The following is a 15,847-nucleotide window of genomic DNA, read 5'->3' as shown; positions in this document are numbered from 1 at the left end:
CAGCCCTAAAATGACCCAATTAAAAGGCATTTTAGAGTTTGCTTGTCTAATTTTTTTTCTAAGCTATCAGTGAACTGAATCATTTTGAGCAAAATGAAGAGTTCGTTTTGAATAATGACAATCAGTTCTTTTTATATCTTTTATAAAACAATAAGTATTTTATGAAAATAAAAAAAAAACAATTATGTAACAATCTCGCAATAATTAGACACTTTGTGTGATATTGCGTCAAATTATGAGTCATACTTTGTTATTTTCTTTTCTAGCTGTAAATTCTATTTAGCAGACAGTTCAACACTTGCCATTGGTGTACTCTTTTTTTCGTTGGTTCTTCTAAGCTGCATTTTCATATTCATGCAGGCTTATTAATATGGAATTCATTGTAAAAAAATAGTTTAAATGACTTGGATTCAAAATATCATCAAGAGAGAGTATCAATTTTTTTTTGTTTATTTTTTGTATTTTCAACGATAGAAAATGAAAAAAAAAAACAACGCAGCATCGCCCTGCGTAACATTGGATTTGTTTTCTTTTTTCGAATCCAATATGAAATTACGACGTAAGGCGGAAGAAAAAAAAGAAAAACAAAATGAGAAGAGTCAACATCAATATAATCCTATACCACTGTGTTCATCCAATCCAGAAAGAGACCTTGTTATGTTAGGGCCTCATGGAATTGAAGAGGTTACTACCAGGAAAAAAGAAACCAATGCATCAACGTTTAGCTTGGATGTAGAAGACAAACTTTATGCACCTTTATGTGGATCTAACAAATTCATGGTCAAACGTAAACGTAGTGTAAATAATTCACAAAAAAACCGTCAAGTTGTTCGTAAAACTGTAAAGCGCAACAGTATATCCACTACTCCAACATCAGGAATATGTTCATCGAATTCGCCTTGTTCAAGTGAGAAAGTTAATTTAGAAAATATACGCGAAAGTATTTCACAAGCGGCTAAAGAACATTTTGGTGTCACAACCTTAAGTGATTTTCAAATCGCCTCTATTGAAGCGATTTTCAAAGGAAAAGATGTTTTTATTATCATGCCGACAGGAGCAGGTAGGTCTTATATCTTTTTACTCATTTTTACAACCCATTTCATTTAATAGGAAAATCCTTGTGTTATCAATTACCACCACTCATGCATTACGCGAAAAATCGTTTTGTTCTCGTTGTTTCTCCTTTGATTGCCTTGATGGAAGACCAAGTTCTTTCGTTAACTCAAAAAAATGTAATCGAATTTTTTTTTAGTTTCATGTACCACATAAAAAATCATTTGACTTTTTTTATAAAAAATTATCTAAGTTTAATATTTTTTCATTTCAAAAATTAATTTGATTGAAACATGCCACTCTAATACAGTTTGTTGTTTCTACTAGATCCCTGCTATAAGTTTTAGCCGAGCACCTAAATCAACATGGAATCGAATTTGCGATGTATGCTAGCTGACACCTAAATATATTTATTAGGGTTTTGATTTATTTTAGGGACATTATCGTTTAGTGTATTGTAGCCCGGAATTTATTGAACTTCATTTGGATCAATTAAGTGCAATGTTTTCCAAGAAGATATTGTTCATCGCGATAGATGAATGTCATTGTGTCTCGGAATGGGGTCATCATTTTAGACCAAGCTATAGAGGACTGGCTCGATTACGGTACACATTTTTGAACTCACATAAATTTTATTTTTTTAAATTTCTTTCTTGTTGTTTAAAGAAAGCATTTTCGAAATACCTCTTTTATGTGTTTAACTGCAACCGCCACATGTGACGTTCGAACAGATATCTTGCGTACATTTAAACTACGACCTTCTTCTACATTACATTTACGAGGTACTATTAATCGGTAAGAAATTTATTGTTTTGTTAAGAAATGTTGAACTAACAAAGTGTTATATTTATTTATCTATTTCGAGTTGAGTTATCTTTTTAGTATAACGTGTAATATACCAGTAATTCAATTTTTATCATGTAAAGAAAAAAATTTAAAGTTGTTATAACGCTTTTTATGCTAAAATTTTGTTTTTAACTTTTTATTTTTTTTTAGACAAAACATATTTTATTCTGTATATCAGCGTCGCGGCACCATTCTTGACGATTTTAAAACCTTGTTTCAATTAGAAAAGTCAACAACTTGCAAGCGCCCACCTATTGACAATTCTTGCGTGGGGCCTTATTCATCTACTTTAGTTTATGTCACGACGAAACAAGATGCAGAGACAGTCTCCGAGTATGTTGTTAATCGATTTTATTGCCTTACGTTTTCTTTTAAGAACTCTTAAGACTGAAGGATTATCATGCGCTGCATACCATGCGGGTTTAAGCCCTTCAAAACGCTCGACTATTCATCATAAATTTATGGCAGATGATCTTCAAGTTGTCTGTGCAACGGTGGCGTTTGGTATGGGGATTGATAAGCCAGGTAGGCGAACGAATCACTTTTAAATCCTTGGATTAAAAATGTTTCACTTTACCACAATTGATAGACGTTCGACGAATTATACATTGGTGTTTACCTTCCTCATTAGAGTCATATGCTCAGCAGTCTGGTCGTGCAGGTTGTTTCAAAACGTATAGATTGTTTTTGAAAATTACACTTGCTTCATTAGGTCGTGATCGTGTCATGTCTGAGGCTATTATTATATGGTCAGACAAAAATGTGGCCAAGACTCGTCATATCCTGCTTCAACAACCGGAGACAGGACATTTATCAGAGCGTTATAAACAACACTTGTTAAGAAATATATTTTTTTTTTCTTTCTTTTCACTCAATGTGCGGATTCCGTAGACTTAAACTTTTTGACACTGTCTTAGAGTATGTCAATCTTGAAACAAAATGCAGACGAGAATTTTTACTAAATTATTTTGGAGATACAGTTCCTGATGTTCTAGAAAAATCTGTCGTAACATTAGGAGTCTGTGCGAAAGTTGCCTTGTACGTTGCTTTGAAATCAATGAATAATCTTAAACGTCTTTCTACAATACTGAAAGAGATCAGAATACGGTAGTAACGCGTTGTGATCTTTGCGATACTTGTTGTAAAGATCCGTCAGAAAAGAATCTTCAAATTGTTAGCCTCGATTTTACGTAGGAACAATATGTCACCTGATTTCATGCATAATTTTATACTCACAGGGAAGAAGCTCAAATTATTATGAACTGTATTTTAGCATGTAAAGAGAGAACGGGTGTAGCACTTCCCTGTAAAGTTGCAACTGGTAGTAGAAGCAAGGATATACTAAGTCGACATCTTGAAAAGGTAATAACAATCATTTCAATTGTGCGTTTCACCTATTTGATGTTTTCTGGCTTTGAATGTAAAAGACTTCTGTTTTCGGTAAAGGTTCATGTAAATCGTTTGAGTGGTGGAAAAAATTTCTTAATTATCTTCTTTCTAAAAAGTTTATCGAAGAAAAGGTTGAAAAATCCAGTGATCCTATTTATTGTTACGTTTTTTCTTCTATTACCTGTAGCTTGTTCAAGGAGCGAGAGGAGCTAAGGGTCAAAATCATTATCTTGCTATTAAATTAACAGCTCAAGGACGGAACTTTTTGAAAGGTCAACAAAAGTTCATTGCTACCAATCCTCCACTGGCTTTATTAACTTATACAAAACGAAAAATCACCAGTATAAACGATGAAAATTTCAATAAAGTACCGCCTGATTCGAAGGATATAGAACAAAAACAAGCTGAATTACGTCAGCAATTAATGAATTTACGATTGATTCAATCAAGAGAAAAGTCGTGTGCTCCTTATATGGTACGAATATCACTATTTTTCAATGAGAAATTTTATTTCTTTTTAGATTCTTCCAATGCCTTCTATTGAATTTATTGTGCGATTACGCCCGTCAACATTGGAACATTTATTTCGTTACGTTCCACAAATTCCATCCCTGTGCTCAGTGCTTTTTCTAGAAAAAGTTATACAAACTGTATGCCAGTGGGCGACGCAGTATAATTTACCGCAAAATCTTGTGATACACGATTCCTCTATGCTTCCAAATTTTTATCAAGAAAACGCAAAAGAAGAACCTGTATGCTATTCAGATGATACTTTATCAAATGACTCTGCAGACACTTTTACGCCTTGTCTTAACACAGAAGAAACCAATACTGTCTCTCAAATTTTGGAGAACACGAGTGATTCACAAGACGACAAACAACTTTCTTTATCATATGAACTTTCCCAAAGCGACATCGCCGATTTTGATCAATTGCTTCCTGTTAATTTTTAAAATGAATTAAAAAAAAAAATGATGCCTATGTGAATTGCATCTACATATATCGTGAACTATTTCTGTGACTCGTTCACAAAAAATGTGATAAATTTATACATCATAGCCAATTATATCGTTATGAATTCGTGGTCATGTTTCCCACTCCCCTCCGCCTTTCAGAACAATGTCATGAATAAATGTATTGTATGAAACAAATAATTTTTTTTTTTCGTCACGGCTTCTGTTTAGTATACAAACATACTAATTTGGTTACTATTATTCATGTTTAGGTTTCTCTGGATTTTTAGTCTATGTCATATTTTTTTTCTTTTTGTAAATTAATTTATTTGTCAAGTGTTGACTATTTTTGTTTCTTTTTCTTGAATCTTACTTGCACTATGAAACCATGTGAAAGTGAAAGTTTAATACTAAAGTGAAACTTTTATTTATGCGACAAACAACAAAGCGCATAGTTACATAGAATGTGTTACATCTTGTTAATTACCGAATCACTTCAAAATAAAATCATATTTACTCTGCTCCTTTTGATTTTTTATGATATATCTCACGTCAATGCATACCACATATCAACGTCAGGCTGTCCTTGTGTATCCATATGCGAACAACGCACTGGACGTTTTCAGCCTTCATGTACCGTTAACATTGATTCCTGTAGTGGACATTCAACTGTTCTTGTAGACTTTGACTATTTCAGTAATACCTCAAGCAACAGAGGTTACGATAATTCTTTTGATATTTTTAATCGTACATCATATCAAAAAGAAACGTTCAAACCCTTTTTAACAGCTGAACAAATGAACAATGTTTACAATATTTTGGATACCATAACATCCATTCTCAAATACTCAGCAACCGTCGCATCGGCGAACAACCGACAACTTCTAGCAGAACCAAATAATGCCGACAATTGTTCATGTAAAGAAGATATTTTTGGCATCTTTGACTTTTGCACAATACAAAAAACGGAAAACAGGACGTCATCGAACAAAATAGAAATTGTTCAACAAACCATGACAAAAAAGTTAGAATCCAGTACACCACCAAATCAAGATACGTTACCTCTACAAGTCACTAAAGTTTGGAATAATAAGCCAAATCTTTTGGTGACACCAGAAAAAGAGCGAATAACATCGATTGGATGCGATGTTTCTTGTCGTACTTGCTTGAATGGATACAAAAACTCAATCAATGGATGCGTCCAGTGCAATGACACAAACACTCAAACGCATCTCTTTCTACCGGTTGATTCTCAGTCTGTTCACGGAAAATGTCTTCCAATCACCACTTCTAGTTCTTATTGCCACGCATCCTGCTTAAGTTGTTCGCTAAGTGATAAACCCTTCAACTATTCTACTTGTATGTCTTGTTATCCTGATTTTTCTCTCGTTCCGTCGCCTATTGGACAGTGTATCAAGTCCTCCACTAGTGTCCCACATAACTATATTGATATAGATTTACAAAACAAAAAAACAGATACAGCTTCTACTAGAACAAAAACAAAGCAACCCCACACAATTCAAATGAAGACAAACACAACTTTTGATCCACATAATACCGCTTCCAAAATCCATTTTGAAAAACGAAATTACTCTTTACGGCAACCGTCTGAATCATCTCTTCGTCACGATAAACAAAAAATGGATACGGGAACTAGTAGGGCCTTCATTGATGACATGCGTTCTTTTACTCGTCCTAGCCATCATAGCATAATTACGAGTACTACTAACCACTCCCTTCTATTAAGACCAACAATTTCATTAGAAAAAACATTAAAGGACAAGCATCAAGGTAACAATAGCCTTGTTTCACGACCACAGTATCAGTCGGTTTATTGGAATCCAAACCAAACACTAGCAATTAATAAAACTTTCTTAGGGAGTAAGATGGCGGCAAAAGCGTCAGTAAACCAAAATGAACCATTAAATGATTTTGTTGTAAATGAGAAAACATTTGAATATTGTAGTGCGATTGAAAAAAATTTGAAGAAATCATTGATTGAAGATGTCAAAGACACAAAGACAGAATGGAAACTTGGCAGACGTTATTGGACTCAATTAGTATACCTTCAAGCAGATAATAATTTAGAAAAATCAGCTTTTGCGAACTTGCGTGAAATGTTACATCCTATGGACGCCAACGACGATACGAACAAAGTCAATGATCTTTTAGCCTCTGATTTTATGCATCTTGTTGTTTTGCTAGATACTAGAGGAAAAAATATGTCAGAAGAGCAAGAAATCTATATAACAACATTAATAAATAGAAACATTCTACCAATACAAAGCAATGGGTCCAAAACATTATTAAAACCTTTTATTTCTAAATTTTTTCCAACGGTGCAATCAAAATGGGATTCCATTGTCTATGAGTTTCTAAATAACATTGTTGTATGTCCGGATCTATCCATTGTTGATAGTGTTCGATATCACACTTTAGCTACAGAAAAAGGAGAAGCTTATGAATTATATCGTATTCGTCATTATGACGTGACTACGAAAAAATTCACAAATTCTTTTAAATGGCTTCTCTTGAGGCGAAGAGGCGAAGTCGACATGGATGATCCTTTAATTCTTAGCGACTTCGTCTCACGATCCTTGCAAGTGTTTCCTTCCTTGTACACGTCCATATTCTTCTGGAATCATGGTGGTTCATGGCAAGGCCTAGGCGGCGATCAAGGTAACTCAGATGGAAAAGGCATGAGTCTTCATAATATTGCACATGGATTGAGTCGGGGGTTATCTCATGCTTCTTTAACACATTTGCATTACAAATTCACTTTACTTGGTTTTGATGCGTGTGCTATGAGTGACTATACCGTGTTGGATGTTCTTTCGGACTTTTGCGAGTTTTTTCTTGCTAGTCAAGCTAATGAACCAATTAGCGGATGGAATTGGAAGTAAGAAGTTTTTAATACGTTACTATAGAACAACTTTTAACGCTCAAAATCTTTTACACAACTATCTTAAGAGAAAATCTAAATGTCTTTCACTAAAAAAATTAAAGTATTTTGACAAGGTGTAATTGTGTTATTTTTATAATTGTAAGATATCTTCTTCCAGCTTTGCGCGATGAAGCAAACTCCGCTGGCTTTTACGCCGCTAGTCCCTTAAAATATTCTTCGTATATCATTAAAGGTTACTCAGTACGTAACGTTGTTGGTTCTTTCCGGACAATAATTTTGAATTGTTACCCATTTGAGGTATCCCTTATTGTAATATGTTTTAGCTGGCTTCTCCTCAAACTTTTTCCAGCGTTAACTTACTTTCACAATCCGCGTCAACACTTAGCTTAATTGAAATGACAAGATTTCACCTATTTCGCGAACAGTTTAAATTTGTGTCAAAGGTACCGGAAAATATTCAAAGTCTTCTTGTCTTCTACGTAACACGTGTTTTTGTAGCTTTTGTACGCATGCGGAGGGTACCGTATCAGCTGGATTATCGAAAGTGTTTTAGAACAATTACCGTACTTGGAAACTTGTTTACTTCAAAACATGTGCGGTTGTGTTGATATGGGAACCTTCTTAATTCGTTTAGTAGAACGACTTTTATTAGAAGGGTTCAACAGACAATTTGTTTCTGAGGTAATACTTTTTTCGTTAAGAAACTTTTTCTATGTAGAACGTACATATCAAATAGTTTTTTGGGGGCTGTACATCACGGTAACTGTTGAAAATTACCAATATCAGGTCTTGACTCTAAGAGATCTTTATTATGAAATGATTGTGGCTGACCTTACAAAGGAAACCTTACGTTCGCTACACTTGGGCTTACAGGCGCATTTGAGCTCAAGAACACCGGTTGTTCTGGAAAGGTTGATGACGGGCGTGTCTCTTTACTTTCCCATGAAGAGTAATAATTGTAATAAGAACACCAATACTGAGGCCCTGTACCGAGTATATCAAAATCTCTTTCACACTACATGGTACACAGTTTATATAGCCATGAGACAGAGATTTTATGAAATGTGAGAATTTCAATTGTTTTGAAGGAATCAATTTTTAAATAAAATTACGAAGAAAACACTGGGAAAGGAGTGCACCGCTCATCCTTCTCGAATTTTCACCCACGATTTGTTCTCAGATTCTTCAAGATTCCTTCATGACGGTCAGTGATTTTTTTAATCGAAAAACATTTTAATTAACCGTCTTTTTTTATTTAGTTCAAATATCTTCTGTTGAAATATCTGTCAACAAATCAAGCGTTTTACCATTTAACGAAATAATTCACTTTTCCTCTTTTATTTCAGGAACTTCTTTATATGTAAAAACAGTGGCTGGTGTTTTATTAAAAACACTTCCTGAACACTGGATACCAGAATTATCTACAACTAATGAAGTTGTGTTACTCACAAGAGAAACAAGTCATTTGCTGGATGAAAACAAATTTTTTTTTAAAGTGATACACGTTTCAATAAATTCATTATTGTGTGTTTAAATGTAGTGAAACTCTTCTTCTGTTTTTCTTAGATTGAAGATACATGGGATTTTCGACATTATGTATTAATACAATCTTTGTCTAAAAGCAGAAATGAATGGAATCCCCAAAATGTTTCTCATAATTCTAAAGTCTACTCACCTTTGTATGTTCGTTTCGCTGCATTTCTAAAAGTTCAATCCGTTAACACACCCACACATGAGGTATCAATACTAGTTTAATTTCTGAACACTCATTAATGGCAACCAAACAAATGACTAATTTTATTAATGGTAGAATATAACACGCAATCCGACGAAACTCTTTAAAAATATTTACCTTGCACCTGTAAAATATTATCGATCAACATACCATGTACAAAATGACAAATTCCAATATGGATCCCTTCTTTTTGAACAACCCTACAAATGGCAAACTCTTCGCCTTGTTTTAAAAAACAAAACAAAGTGGATATTGAAACCATTTTCAGATCAAGAGTCCTTTTTCAAACCTATACTTTATTTTACTAAAACTTCCAAAAATTTTCCATATGTAACATACAATCCTACGGATAGTCCTTTTGTGTTCACATTACAACCTGATACTTTATCGATTCAGTTAATGGATCATACAAACTTTTTACAACATAACATTTTTTTATACAACAATGATAACGGTTTATCCATAGAGCACCAATATCGAGTAACGCTTGACTCGCATAGTAGGATAACCTACTCTCTATTGTGTGAATGTGTGTAGGCAATTGTTGGATTTTCTACCCAAAAAAAGAGAACTTTTCTACCACGACTATTTTTAATTTCTTTACCTGACATACAAAAAGAGGGATTCCCTTTTTGTATTGCACCTCAATGGTTCCCTATCACTAGTAACAAATCCCGTAATAATGGCGTTTGCGATATCCTCTTAGGACGTTCACAATGTGAAAGCTATCAAAATAAACGCGTAGACTATAAAGATAATACGTCAAATGTTTTAACTCTTCACGTCTCTGAAAAAAATGATTGTTGGACACGTAATCGCCAAGAATTGATGATTCCTTTGTTACTCGACATGCATCCTTTTTCACCTGATATTTTTGCTAATACACTAGAGATGGTAAGTTTGTAGTCTGTTAGGTACACCTTCCATAAAAAAAAAAAACTTGAATTGTCTAAAACCGCGCTTCTTGTTCTGTGTCAACCTCTTATAATTCTTAACAATTTGTTGTAGTCAAACAAGAAATGCGATTCTTGCGGAAATCATACTGTATGTCATTGGAACCCCTACAGTTCTCAAATGTCTTCATCTTACACTTGTGAATGCGCCAAAGGTTATAAGCCTTTAAAACCAATTACCGTTGAAGAAAACAGTTCTGTGTCACAGTTTCATTGTGTGGATGTGAATGAATGCCTTGAACTACCATTGAATGAGACTTGTCCTCACCCTTTTGTGTGTGTTAATCTTCCGGGAACATACGCTTGCTTATGCGCTACAGGATATACAACGAATGAAACGTTTCAATGTGTTGAAGAACTTGCGTGTCAAACAAAAAATATTTTTGATCAATGCGTCTGCCAACCCGGATATCAACCGAAAGAATGGAGTACTCTAAAAGACTTATCAAAACACTATTTCGAAAATTCGCTCGTTCGTCAAAAAAACTCATATTTCTTATTTGATAGTTCCACCAATTTATCTCAGCCCAAAACAACTTTTACAGAAACACCTCTTAATAAGACCGTTTCTTATCCATTTTTTTGTGACGATATTGATGAATGTTCGGCCAACACTTCCTCGTGCCATTCATTTGCTAAATGTCATAATTTAAAGGGTGGCTACGCTTGTTTTTGTTTAGATGGTTATGAAGGGAACGGATACGAATGTTTTACCGGATCCCCGTCTGTTACAGTTCAACTCAACTTTGTACTACCTTATCAACATAGTTTACAAAATTCCAACCACCGCTCGTTGTCTCATATTCTTTCTCAATTGTCCTTGGCATCTAAAACACCGGATTTATTATTTTCAAACGACTCTTTCGTAAATCTACAACAGTTACTCACCACTAGTCTGTCAAAGGTAATTTAATTTAAAAAAAATATTATTATACCAATTGTTGTTGCATCGAAAAAAACTTTGATTTGCATTGACAAAGAACTTGTGCTTTTTCTTTGTTATAGGGACTTTCTATTTCTGAATGGCGTATAAATGTCACAAACTGTTCTATTTTAACACATCCAATCAATACTTCTAATTATGAATTCACGTCGCACTATTCCCTTATTGCTCAAAGCGTCTATGGAATGGGACACAAATGCATTGTACGTATAGAACCATTACCCGCGCCAATCTTCTCCTTACACAAAGTGTCTGTTTTATTTCATAATTCACAATCTAATGATAACAAAAAATGGGAACCAACAAGTTTTGAAGCTGCATCAGATTTAAAAAGGCAATTGTCGTCTTCCTCTCATTTGCTTCATGATAGCCATCAGTTTTCTTATGAAAATTATCACGATTTACCTTTACGGAATCCACACATTGTTGGTCCACTCTTCGCCTACTTGAGTAACTTTATGATTTTAGGTAACATTACAGATAAAGGTTTTTTCGCTTGTTAAAAAAGGAAAATATCAGAAAGTTGTGTTTTTCCTTAGTATCTTAACTTTTTTTAACCTTTGAGAACTTTTTTTTATAATGTGTCATTTTTTGTTATTGATTTAGATGCAATCCACATAGAGCCGCTTAATTCGAGAAATTCACCCAGTAACGTAAAAAATGGCATTCAAACTCTTGTTACTCCAGTGATCAAACTAAGTAAAAAAATTCAATCATTTTTTGCAGAAGGTAGATATTACTCTATGTATCCTTTTATATTAAAACAATGTGGCGTACAGAAACAAATCGACTTGTTCTGGCGGGTTTCCTATTAGTTTGTTTCGTTTGGTGCACGACTTCTCTTGCACTACGTTAAAATTTACTGAAAACCATTTTGTTGCTTAAAGTGTTAAAAAAAAAACGAAAATATCTTCTTCATTCATTTGTGTAATAATCAATGCTAACAATTTTCTTGTCTTTACCCTTCATGAAATGTTTCACATTAATCTTTTCGCAAAATCAAACAATAAAAGTACATGACTCTCGTCCTTAACGGTAGATTCTTTTATATTAATTTTACCTACAATGAAACTTCTACTGCTACTCAAGAACCTTAGCCAACTTTAGGGGCACCAATTACCACAAACACATACGCGTACATTCGTACAGAAGGTGAATACTATATTTAAGAACATCAAAACGGTATTCTTGTATCCGAAATATTTTAAAAAACGGTTAGTTGGAATAAGTCGAAAATAATGCCAAGGGAAGTGAAGCCGTTAATGAAAGATGAGAATCACATTGAAAGAAAATAGAGAGTTCTGTTCCAGAACAAACATTTCTGTACCCGTGCGTTTCTGTGTACAGGAGTGTGTGTATTTGGGTTTTTTGACAGCTGTGTGAAAAAAACTTTCTATAGGTACTAAGTTATCTGATGCCTAAAACTTCTGATGCACTTTTTCATGCACTGCAAAAAAAATTTCTTTTATCAGCACTCGAACTGAATCTTCGCTGCGACGGACGTGAACTTTTAGATTTCCGAGAGGTTAAAATCGATTTTCATTCTAAAACACGTGGCAATGTAAGGTTTGGTTATTTTGTGTATTTGTTAAGCTTTACGTCGGTTTTTTAGGTGAAAATCCAATTAGGGGCCACTCAGGTTTTGTGTATTGTTACTGGAGAAATTGTACAAGTGGCATCAGATCAATCCCATGACGGGTTTATAAATTTTTATGTTCATATAAGTCCAATGGCACGAGAAGATGCTGAAGTCAGTAATGCAGCAAGTTCCAATTGTTTTCAACAAGCTTCCAAAATAGCGTACACTGTGGAATCCATATTACGCCGTAGTCGCGCTTTAGACACAGAAGGGTTATATATCGAGGCTGACTCGAAGCTGTGGTCGTTAACAATTAACATTCATGTACTGAACGATGATGGAAACCTGATTGATGTTTGCGGGTTAGCTGCCTTAGCAGCTTTATTACACTTTCGCCGCGACAAGGTACACAAATCGTTCCATGAATATTGTGGTCTTTTTTTCCATTCAATGTTACTCTACCGTAGGTCTGTAAAGCACAAGAAAATGTGTCGGAAAGTGAAAGAATGCCTCCTACTCCCTTAAGGTAAAATTTTTTTTAATCCGTTTTACATTTTAAACTTTAATGAAAACTGTTCAACATTCAAAATTGGTCCTATGCTTTTGGTTGGTTTTGATTTTAAACAAAAACTGCAATGTATTTTTATTCTAAAAAACAGCCTACATCACTTACCCGTCCCCGTGACAGTAACATTTTTTGAAAGTACTACGCGCCCCTTTGTTCTTGATGCGACGAGACAAGAGGAGTGTTTAAGCAGTGGACAGGTAAAAAAAATGCCAAGTCTTCTCAAAAAAAAGTCTATCATCTACACTAAGCTTTCTCGTTTTAAAAAAAAAAAAAAAACTTTATTCGTTTTTCTGAAAAAGCACAAATTATATACAAAAAAATTTCAATACAAAATATAAGCAGCAATGTAGTTTCCATCTTAATGTAATTTGGCTCACGTCCTACCAAAGTAAACAAAAACCCGTCGCACTTTATTTTTTTTTTTTAGATTACAATAGCCATTAACCAGTTTAAAGAATTATGTGGTATTTACAAATCAGGAGGTCAGCCAGTAGATAAAGAAATGCTGCACTATACTTTAAGGGTAAAATGATAATAGTATTACTATTTTAAATTCATGTCCCAATGACGTGTATGGTAGGTTGCTGTCAACCGAGCTAACGACATCCTGCATTTGCTTCAAGAATCACTTAAATCCCATGAGCTACTTCGAGAAAAACAAAGAAAAAATATCTGGAACATGTAAGTGATGATGATCCCTATAAGCTGCTGAAAATCGTGTTGACAATTCAAAACAAGTGAAAGTTACTTTGTCTTTTTATGATTTCATGATGTAACTCCATTGCTTACTCTTTTTTTTAATTCTAACGTTGCTAGATATGGCTCAAGCGCATTTGTTTCCGTTTTTCCCAATAAGGACTGTGAAACAAAATTCTTAACAACTATATCTTCGCTGAACTTGGCAGCGTACGAGAACAACGCGAGTGAGACTTTCAAAAATTATGAAGATCATCATAAAAAAACAACGCTAGAGAAACAAATGGAACTTGTTAAAAGGGCTCAAGTTAAAGATAATGAGTTAAAACAAGTGTGCGCTACTGATGAAACAGCTGAATTGCTATTGAAGGAGACAACAGAGGCCTCACCAAAAGTTTTGAAGGACATTGAAATACCTGTAGATAAAACAACACTCCACCCGACTCTTCAATCTGCATCGGGTAGAGAAGAACCCGTCCTCACTGGTACTGAAGAAACAGTGTTACCTCTGGAGAATGAGTTTTCAGATGGTGATTTTCAACAAGCCGTTGTTAAAAAACCTGAAAAGAAAAAATCTAAAAAACGAAAAACTTCTCTCAAGCATTAAAAACCATTTCATCTAAACAATTGTAAAAACTGTCATAGCTACCAAATTCACTTTCAGAGTGCTGAAAAGGAATGTTTTGTTTACAATAGAACTTGTCCTTCTACTAAAATTTGGCATTCTTTCAACACAGTAAATATTCTTTAAGAAGACATCTTTTAGAAACGCCGTTTCATAAAATAGCATAGTTTTCTTTACTGTTGCATATTTTCTTTATATAGTTACAATTCGTTCTTCATCCTCGTCAAAGAATTCTCATCATTCAAAAAGACAGTGAACAAATAAAACATGTGCATTTCATCGTTATGATTGAAATAGTGTATTTTTTACAAAAAATAAAAATTCATTAACATCTTTAGCAACACTGATTCTCAACAAACAAATAGTATCAAAAGATCCAAAGCTTGTGAATGTCGTGATCTTGTGTTTTTGAAAAACGTGGAAGTCGACTTTGTTTCGATTTTCAAGAATTTTTATTGAAAATTTATTTGTTCAAATTCCTGCCATTTATAGCGTGAAAACAGAAAGCTTCTGGATCCCTATAATAGCATAAAGAGCAAATTGTGGGCATTTCATAATGGTAAACAAACTCAGTTGAGTGTTTTTGACTAGGCAAATTATGGTGCGGCGTTGCCAAAGGACGCGTCTTGAAGTAATTCGATTTTGCAGCTGGATGAACAAACAAATACAATGCAGTTTTTCTATGGACCTTTCTTTTTTATAAATTTGACGGAAACCTACATGGTATCCATTTTGAATACTTGGCACGCGGCGGTACTGTTTTGAAATAAGTGGTAGAATTAGAAAAAGAAGGTGAAACTTTTTTGATTTGATTTTTTGTTCCCACTGACAAAACGCCCTTAAAACTGTCCATCTTCTTTTGTTCAGACCGATGTGCGATATCATGTGAGGCGTTTTTTGGCGCATGTTGCTTACTAAAATCCTCAATTTTAATGGATTCCCGTGATTGTTTTTGTATAGGATTCAATATTTCAGTTCTCAAAGAGTTCGTTTTGCTTAAAGGAACTTTTTCCGATTTTAAAGGCTTGACTTTGAAATCATGGTTGAATGGTTTTTGTACCGTGTATAAACTACTGTGTGCTCTATTTTTCTTTGTCTTCTTTTGAAATTTGTTAATATCAATGCTTGAAGGCATTGTACAAGGCTTACAGCACGTTCTAGGTAACCAAAATGACCAAGCGTATAAGTAATCTTTAAAGATTCGTTTTAATATGTTGATGTTGGGAAAAGAACATTTCATTAAACTTGTTTTTTTACTATCAAACAAAAAAACACTCACTCGACAATTCGATCGAAGCCTCTTGAGGTTTTTGCAATGCGTTAGGATTTGCGCTACCAAGGTTTTTAAAAGTCACATTGACGTGACGACGATCAACCATGAATTCAAGTGTAACTTTGTGAAATTAAGCAACTATGTCACGAACAAACGTATAAAAAAAAATTGACTATACAAAATAGAGAACAACACTCGAGCTGCGCTAAATGTAGTGATTTCTTTTCCTCTCTAAAGCCACTTTTTTGAAAGGTGGTTTAAAGCTGAATGTTTATTATTTTTTTTACGTCAAGCACACTACATGAAATATTTCTTTTCATCAAAACGAC

The 15,847-nt window shown here is 34.1% G+C and overlaps 4 protein-coding genes and 4 long non-coding RNA genes across 11 annotated transcripts; 3 read left to right on the top strand and 5 right to left on the bottom strand.

The window, feature by feature from the left end:
* The first annotated feature begins 188 nt into the window (after positions 1-188).
* Positions 189-4,241, top strand: LOC128882600 (ATP-dependent DNA helicase RecQ-like). 2 transcript variants are annotated; one of them, XM_054134251.1, is made up of 15 exons: positions 189-1,060; positions 1,111-1,232; positions 1,381-1,437; positions 1,489-1,658; positions 1,720-1,848; positions 2,050-2,232; positions 2,276-2,424; positions 2,489-2,560; positions 2,612-2,735; positions 2,791-2,937; positions 2,994-3,089; positions 3,138-3,261; positions 3,327-3,419; positions 3,476-3,763; positions 3,810-4,241. In XM_054134251.1, exons 1-15 carry the CDS (start codon positions 478-480, stop codon positions 4,239-4,241), a joined length of 2,769 nt encoding a protein of 922 aa, XP_053990226.1. In that variant the 5' UTR covers positions 189-477. The 2 variants fall into 2 exon arrangements, with proteins under 2 accessions (XP_053990226.1, XP_053990225.1); XM_054134250.1 differs by having other exon boundaries at positions 2,489-2,735.
* LOC128882612 (uncharacterized) lies at positions 2,846-3,781 on the bottom strand. The gene is made up of 4 exons (XR_008458471.1): positions 3,660-3,781; positions 3,470-3,605; positions 3,036-3,396; positions 2,846-2,986 (listed from the first exon to the last, which is right to left on the bottom strand). It is a non-coding gene; the product is annotated as an uncharacterized LOC128882612 (long non-coding RNA).
* Positions 4,242-4,705: 464 nt separating the features above from the next.
* On the top strand, positions 4,706-11,695 carry LOC128882597 (uncharacterized). Its single transcript, XM_054134245.1, has 14 exons — positions 4,706-7,140; positions 7,290-7,386; positions 7,470-7,589; positions 7,645-7,827; positions 7,933-8,168; positions 8,235-8,350; positions 8,406-8,641; positions 8,713-8,883; positions 8,957-9,361; positions 9,419-9,775; positions 9,890-10,738; positions 10,840-11,245; positions 11,384-11,506; positions 11,557-11,695. The coding sequence occupies exons 1-14, from the start codon at positions 4,706-4,708 to the stop codon at positions 11,631-11,633; spliced, it is 5,811 nt and encodes a 1,936-aa protein (XP_053990220.1). The 3' UTR covers positions 11,634-11,695.
* On the bottom strand, positions 7,490-8,138 carry LOC128882613 (uncharacterized). Of its 3 annotated transcripts, none has more exons than XR_008458474.1 (4): positions 7,997-8,138; positions 7,872-7,941; positions 7,714-7,822; positions 7,490-7,621 (listed from the first exon to the last, which is right to left on the bottom strand). It is a non-coding gene; the product is annotated as an uncharacterized LOC128882613 (long non-coding RNA). The 3 variants fall into 3 exon arrangements; XR_008458472.1 differs by having other exon boundaries at positions 7,559-7,621; positions 7,669-7,822; XR_008458473.1 differs by having other exon boundaries at positions 7,559-7,621; positions 7,669-7,822; positions 7,872-7,950; positions 7,997-8,128.
* On the bottom strand, positions 8,215-9,296 carry LOC128882614 (uncharacterized). The gene is made up of 5 exons (XR_008458475.1): positions 9,171-9,296; positions 8,999-9,103; positions 8,822-8,904; positions 8,596-8,761; positions 8,215-8,550 (listed from the first exon to the last, which is right to left on the bottom strand). It is a non-coding gene; the product is annotated as an uncharacterized LOC128882614 (long non-coding RNA).
* On the bottom strand, positions 9,295-9,898 carry LOC128882615 (uncharacterized). Its single transcript, XR_008458476.1, has 3 exons — positions 9,747-9,898; positions 9,486-9,668; positions 9,295-9,434 (listed from the first exon to the last, which is right to left on the bottom strand). It is a non-coding gene; the product is annotated as an uncharacterized LOC128882615 (long non-coding RNA).
* A 488-nt stretch (positions 11,696-12,183) lies between the features above and the next one.
* Positions 12,184-14,524, top strand: LOC128882604 (uncharacterized). The gene is made up of 7 exons (XM_054134256.1): positions 12,184-12,338; positions 12,390-12,761; positions 12,824-12,882; positions 13,016-13,121; positions 13,352-13,447; positions 13,505-13,605; positions 13,741-14,524. The coding sequence occupies exons 1-7, from the start codon at positions 12,192-12,194 to the stop codon at positions 14,225-14,227; spliced, it is 1,368 nt and encodes a 455-aa protein (XP_053990231.1). The 5' UTR covers positions 12,184-12,191; the 3' UTR covers positions 14,228-14,524.
* Positions 14,525-14,658: 134 nt separating this feature from the next.
* On the bottom strand, positions 14,659-15,664 carry LOC128882609 (uncharacterized). Its single transcript, XM_054134265.1, has 3 exons — positions 15,525-15,664; positions 14,966-15,436; positions 14,659-14,893 (listed from the first exon to the last, which is right to left on the bottom strand). Exons 1-3 carry the CDS (start codon positions 15,622-15,624, stop codon positions 14,709-14,711), a joined length of 756 nt encoding a protein of 251 aa, XP_053990240.1. The 5' UTR covers positions 15,625-15,664; the 3' UTR covers positions 14,659-14,708.
* Between the last annotated feature and the right edge of the window lie 183 nt (positions 15,665-15,847).

Source organism: Hylaeus volcanicus, unplaced genomic scaffold (assembly GCF_026283585.1).
Source record: "Hylaeus volcanicus isolate JK05 unplaced genomic scaffold, UHH_iyHylVolc1.0_haploid 12126, whole genome shotgun sequence".
NCBI classification, from domain to species: domain Eukaryota; kingdom Metazoa; phylum Arthropoda; class Insecta; order Hymenoptera; family Colletidae; genus Hylaeus; species Hylaeus volcanicus.
This window is presented reverse-complemented; position numbering and strand designations above follow the sequence as displayed.

What these genes read in the sequence shown, in the direction of transcription:
- LOC128882600 (XM_054134250.1), top strand. Translation starts at nt 478, where the DNA reads ATGAAAAAAAAAAACAACGCAGCATCGCCCTGCGTAACATTGGATTTG. An exon ending in GATGCAGAGACAGTCTCCGA is followed by an intron (nt 2,233 to 2,275) that starts GTATGTTGTTAA and finishes TTTTCTTTTAAG; the next exon opens with AACTCTTAAGACTGAAGGAT. An exon ending in GTCTGTGCGAAAGTTGCCTT is followed by an intron (nt 2,938 to 2,993) that starts GTACGTTGCTTT and finishes CAATACTGAAAG; the next exon opens with AGATCAGAATACGGTAGTAA.
- LOC128882609 (XM_054134265.1), bottom strand. Translation starts at nt 15,624, where the DNA reads ATGGTTGATCGTCGTCACGTCAATGTGACTTTTAAAAACCTTGGTAGC. An exon ending in GGCTTCGATCGAATTGTCGA is followed by an intron (nt 15,437 to 15,524) that starts GTGAGTGTTTTT and finishes GAATCTTTAAAG; the next exon opens with ATTACTTATACGCTTGGTCA. An exon ending in GTATTCAAAATGGATACCAT is followed by an intron (nt 14,894 to 14,965) that starts GTAGGTTTCCGT and finishes TTGTTCATCCAG; the next exon opens with CTGCAAAATCGAATTACTTC.
- LOC128882604 (XM_054134256.1), top strand. Translation starts at nt 12,192, where the DNA reads ATGCCTAAAACTTCTGATGCACTTTTTCATGCACTGCAAAAAAAATTT. An exon ending in TACACTTTCGCCGCGACAAG is followed by an intron (nt 12,762 to 12,823) that starts GTACACAAATCG and finishes ACTCTACCGTAG; the next exon opens with GTCTGTAAAGCACAAGAAAA. An exon ending in AGTGTTTAAGCAGTGGACAG is followed by an intron (nt 13,122 to 13,351) that starts GTAAAAAAAATG and finishes TTTTTTTTTTAG; the next exon opens with ATTACAATAGCCATTAACCA.
- LOC128882597 (XM_054134245.1), top strand. Translation starts at nt 4,706, where the DNA reads ATGTGTTACATCTTGTTAATTACCGAATCACTTCAAAATAAAATCATA. An exon ending in TTCAAGATTCCTTCATGACG is followed by an intron (nt 8,351 to 8,405) that starts GTCAGTGATTTT and finishes TTTTTTATTTAG; the next exon opens with TTCAAATATCTTCTGTTGAA. An exon ending in CCATAGAGCACCAATATCGA is followed by an intron (nt 9,362 to 9,418) that starts GTAACGCTTGAC and finishes GAATGTGTGTAG; the next exon opens with GCAATTGTTGGATTTTCTAC.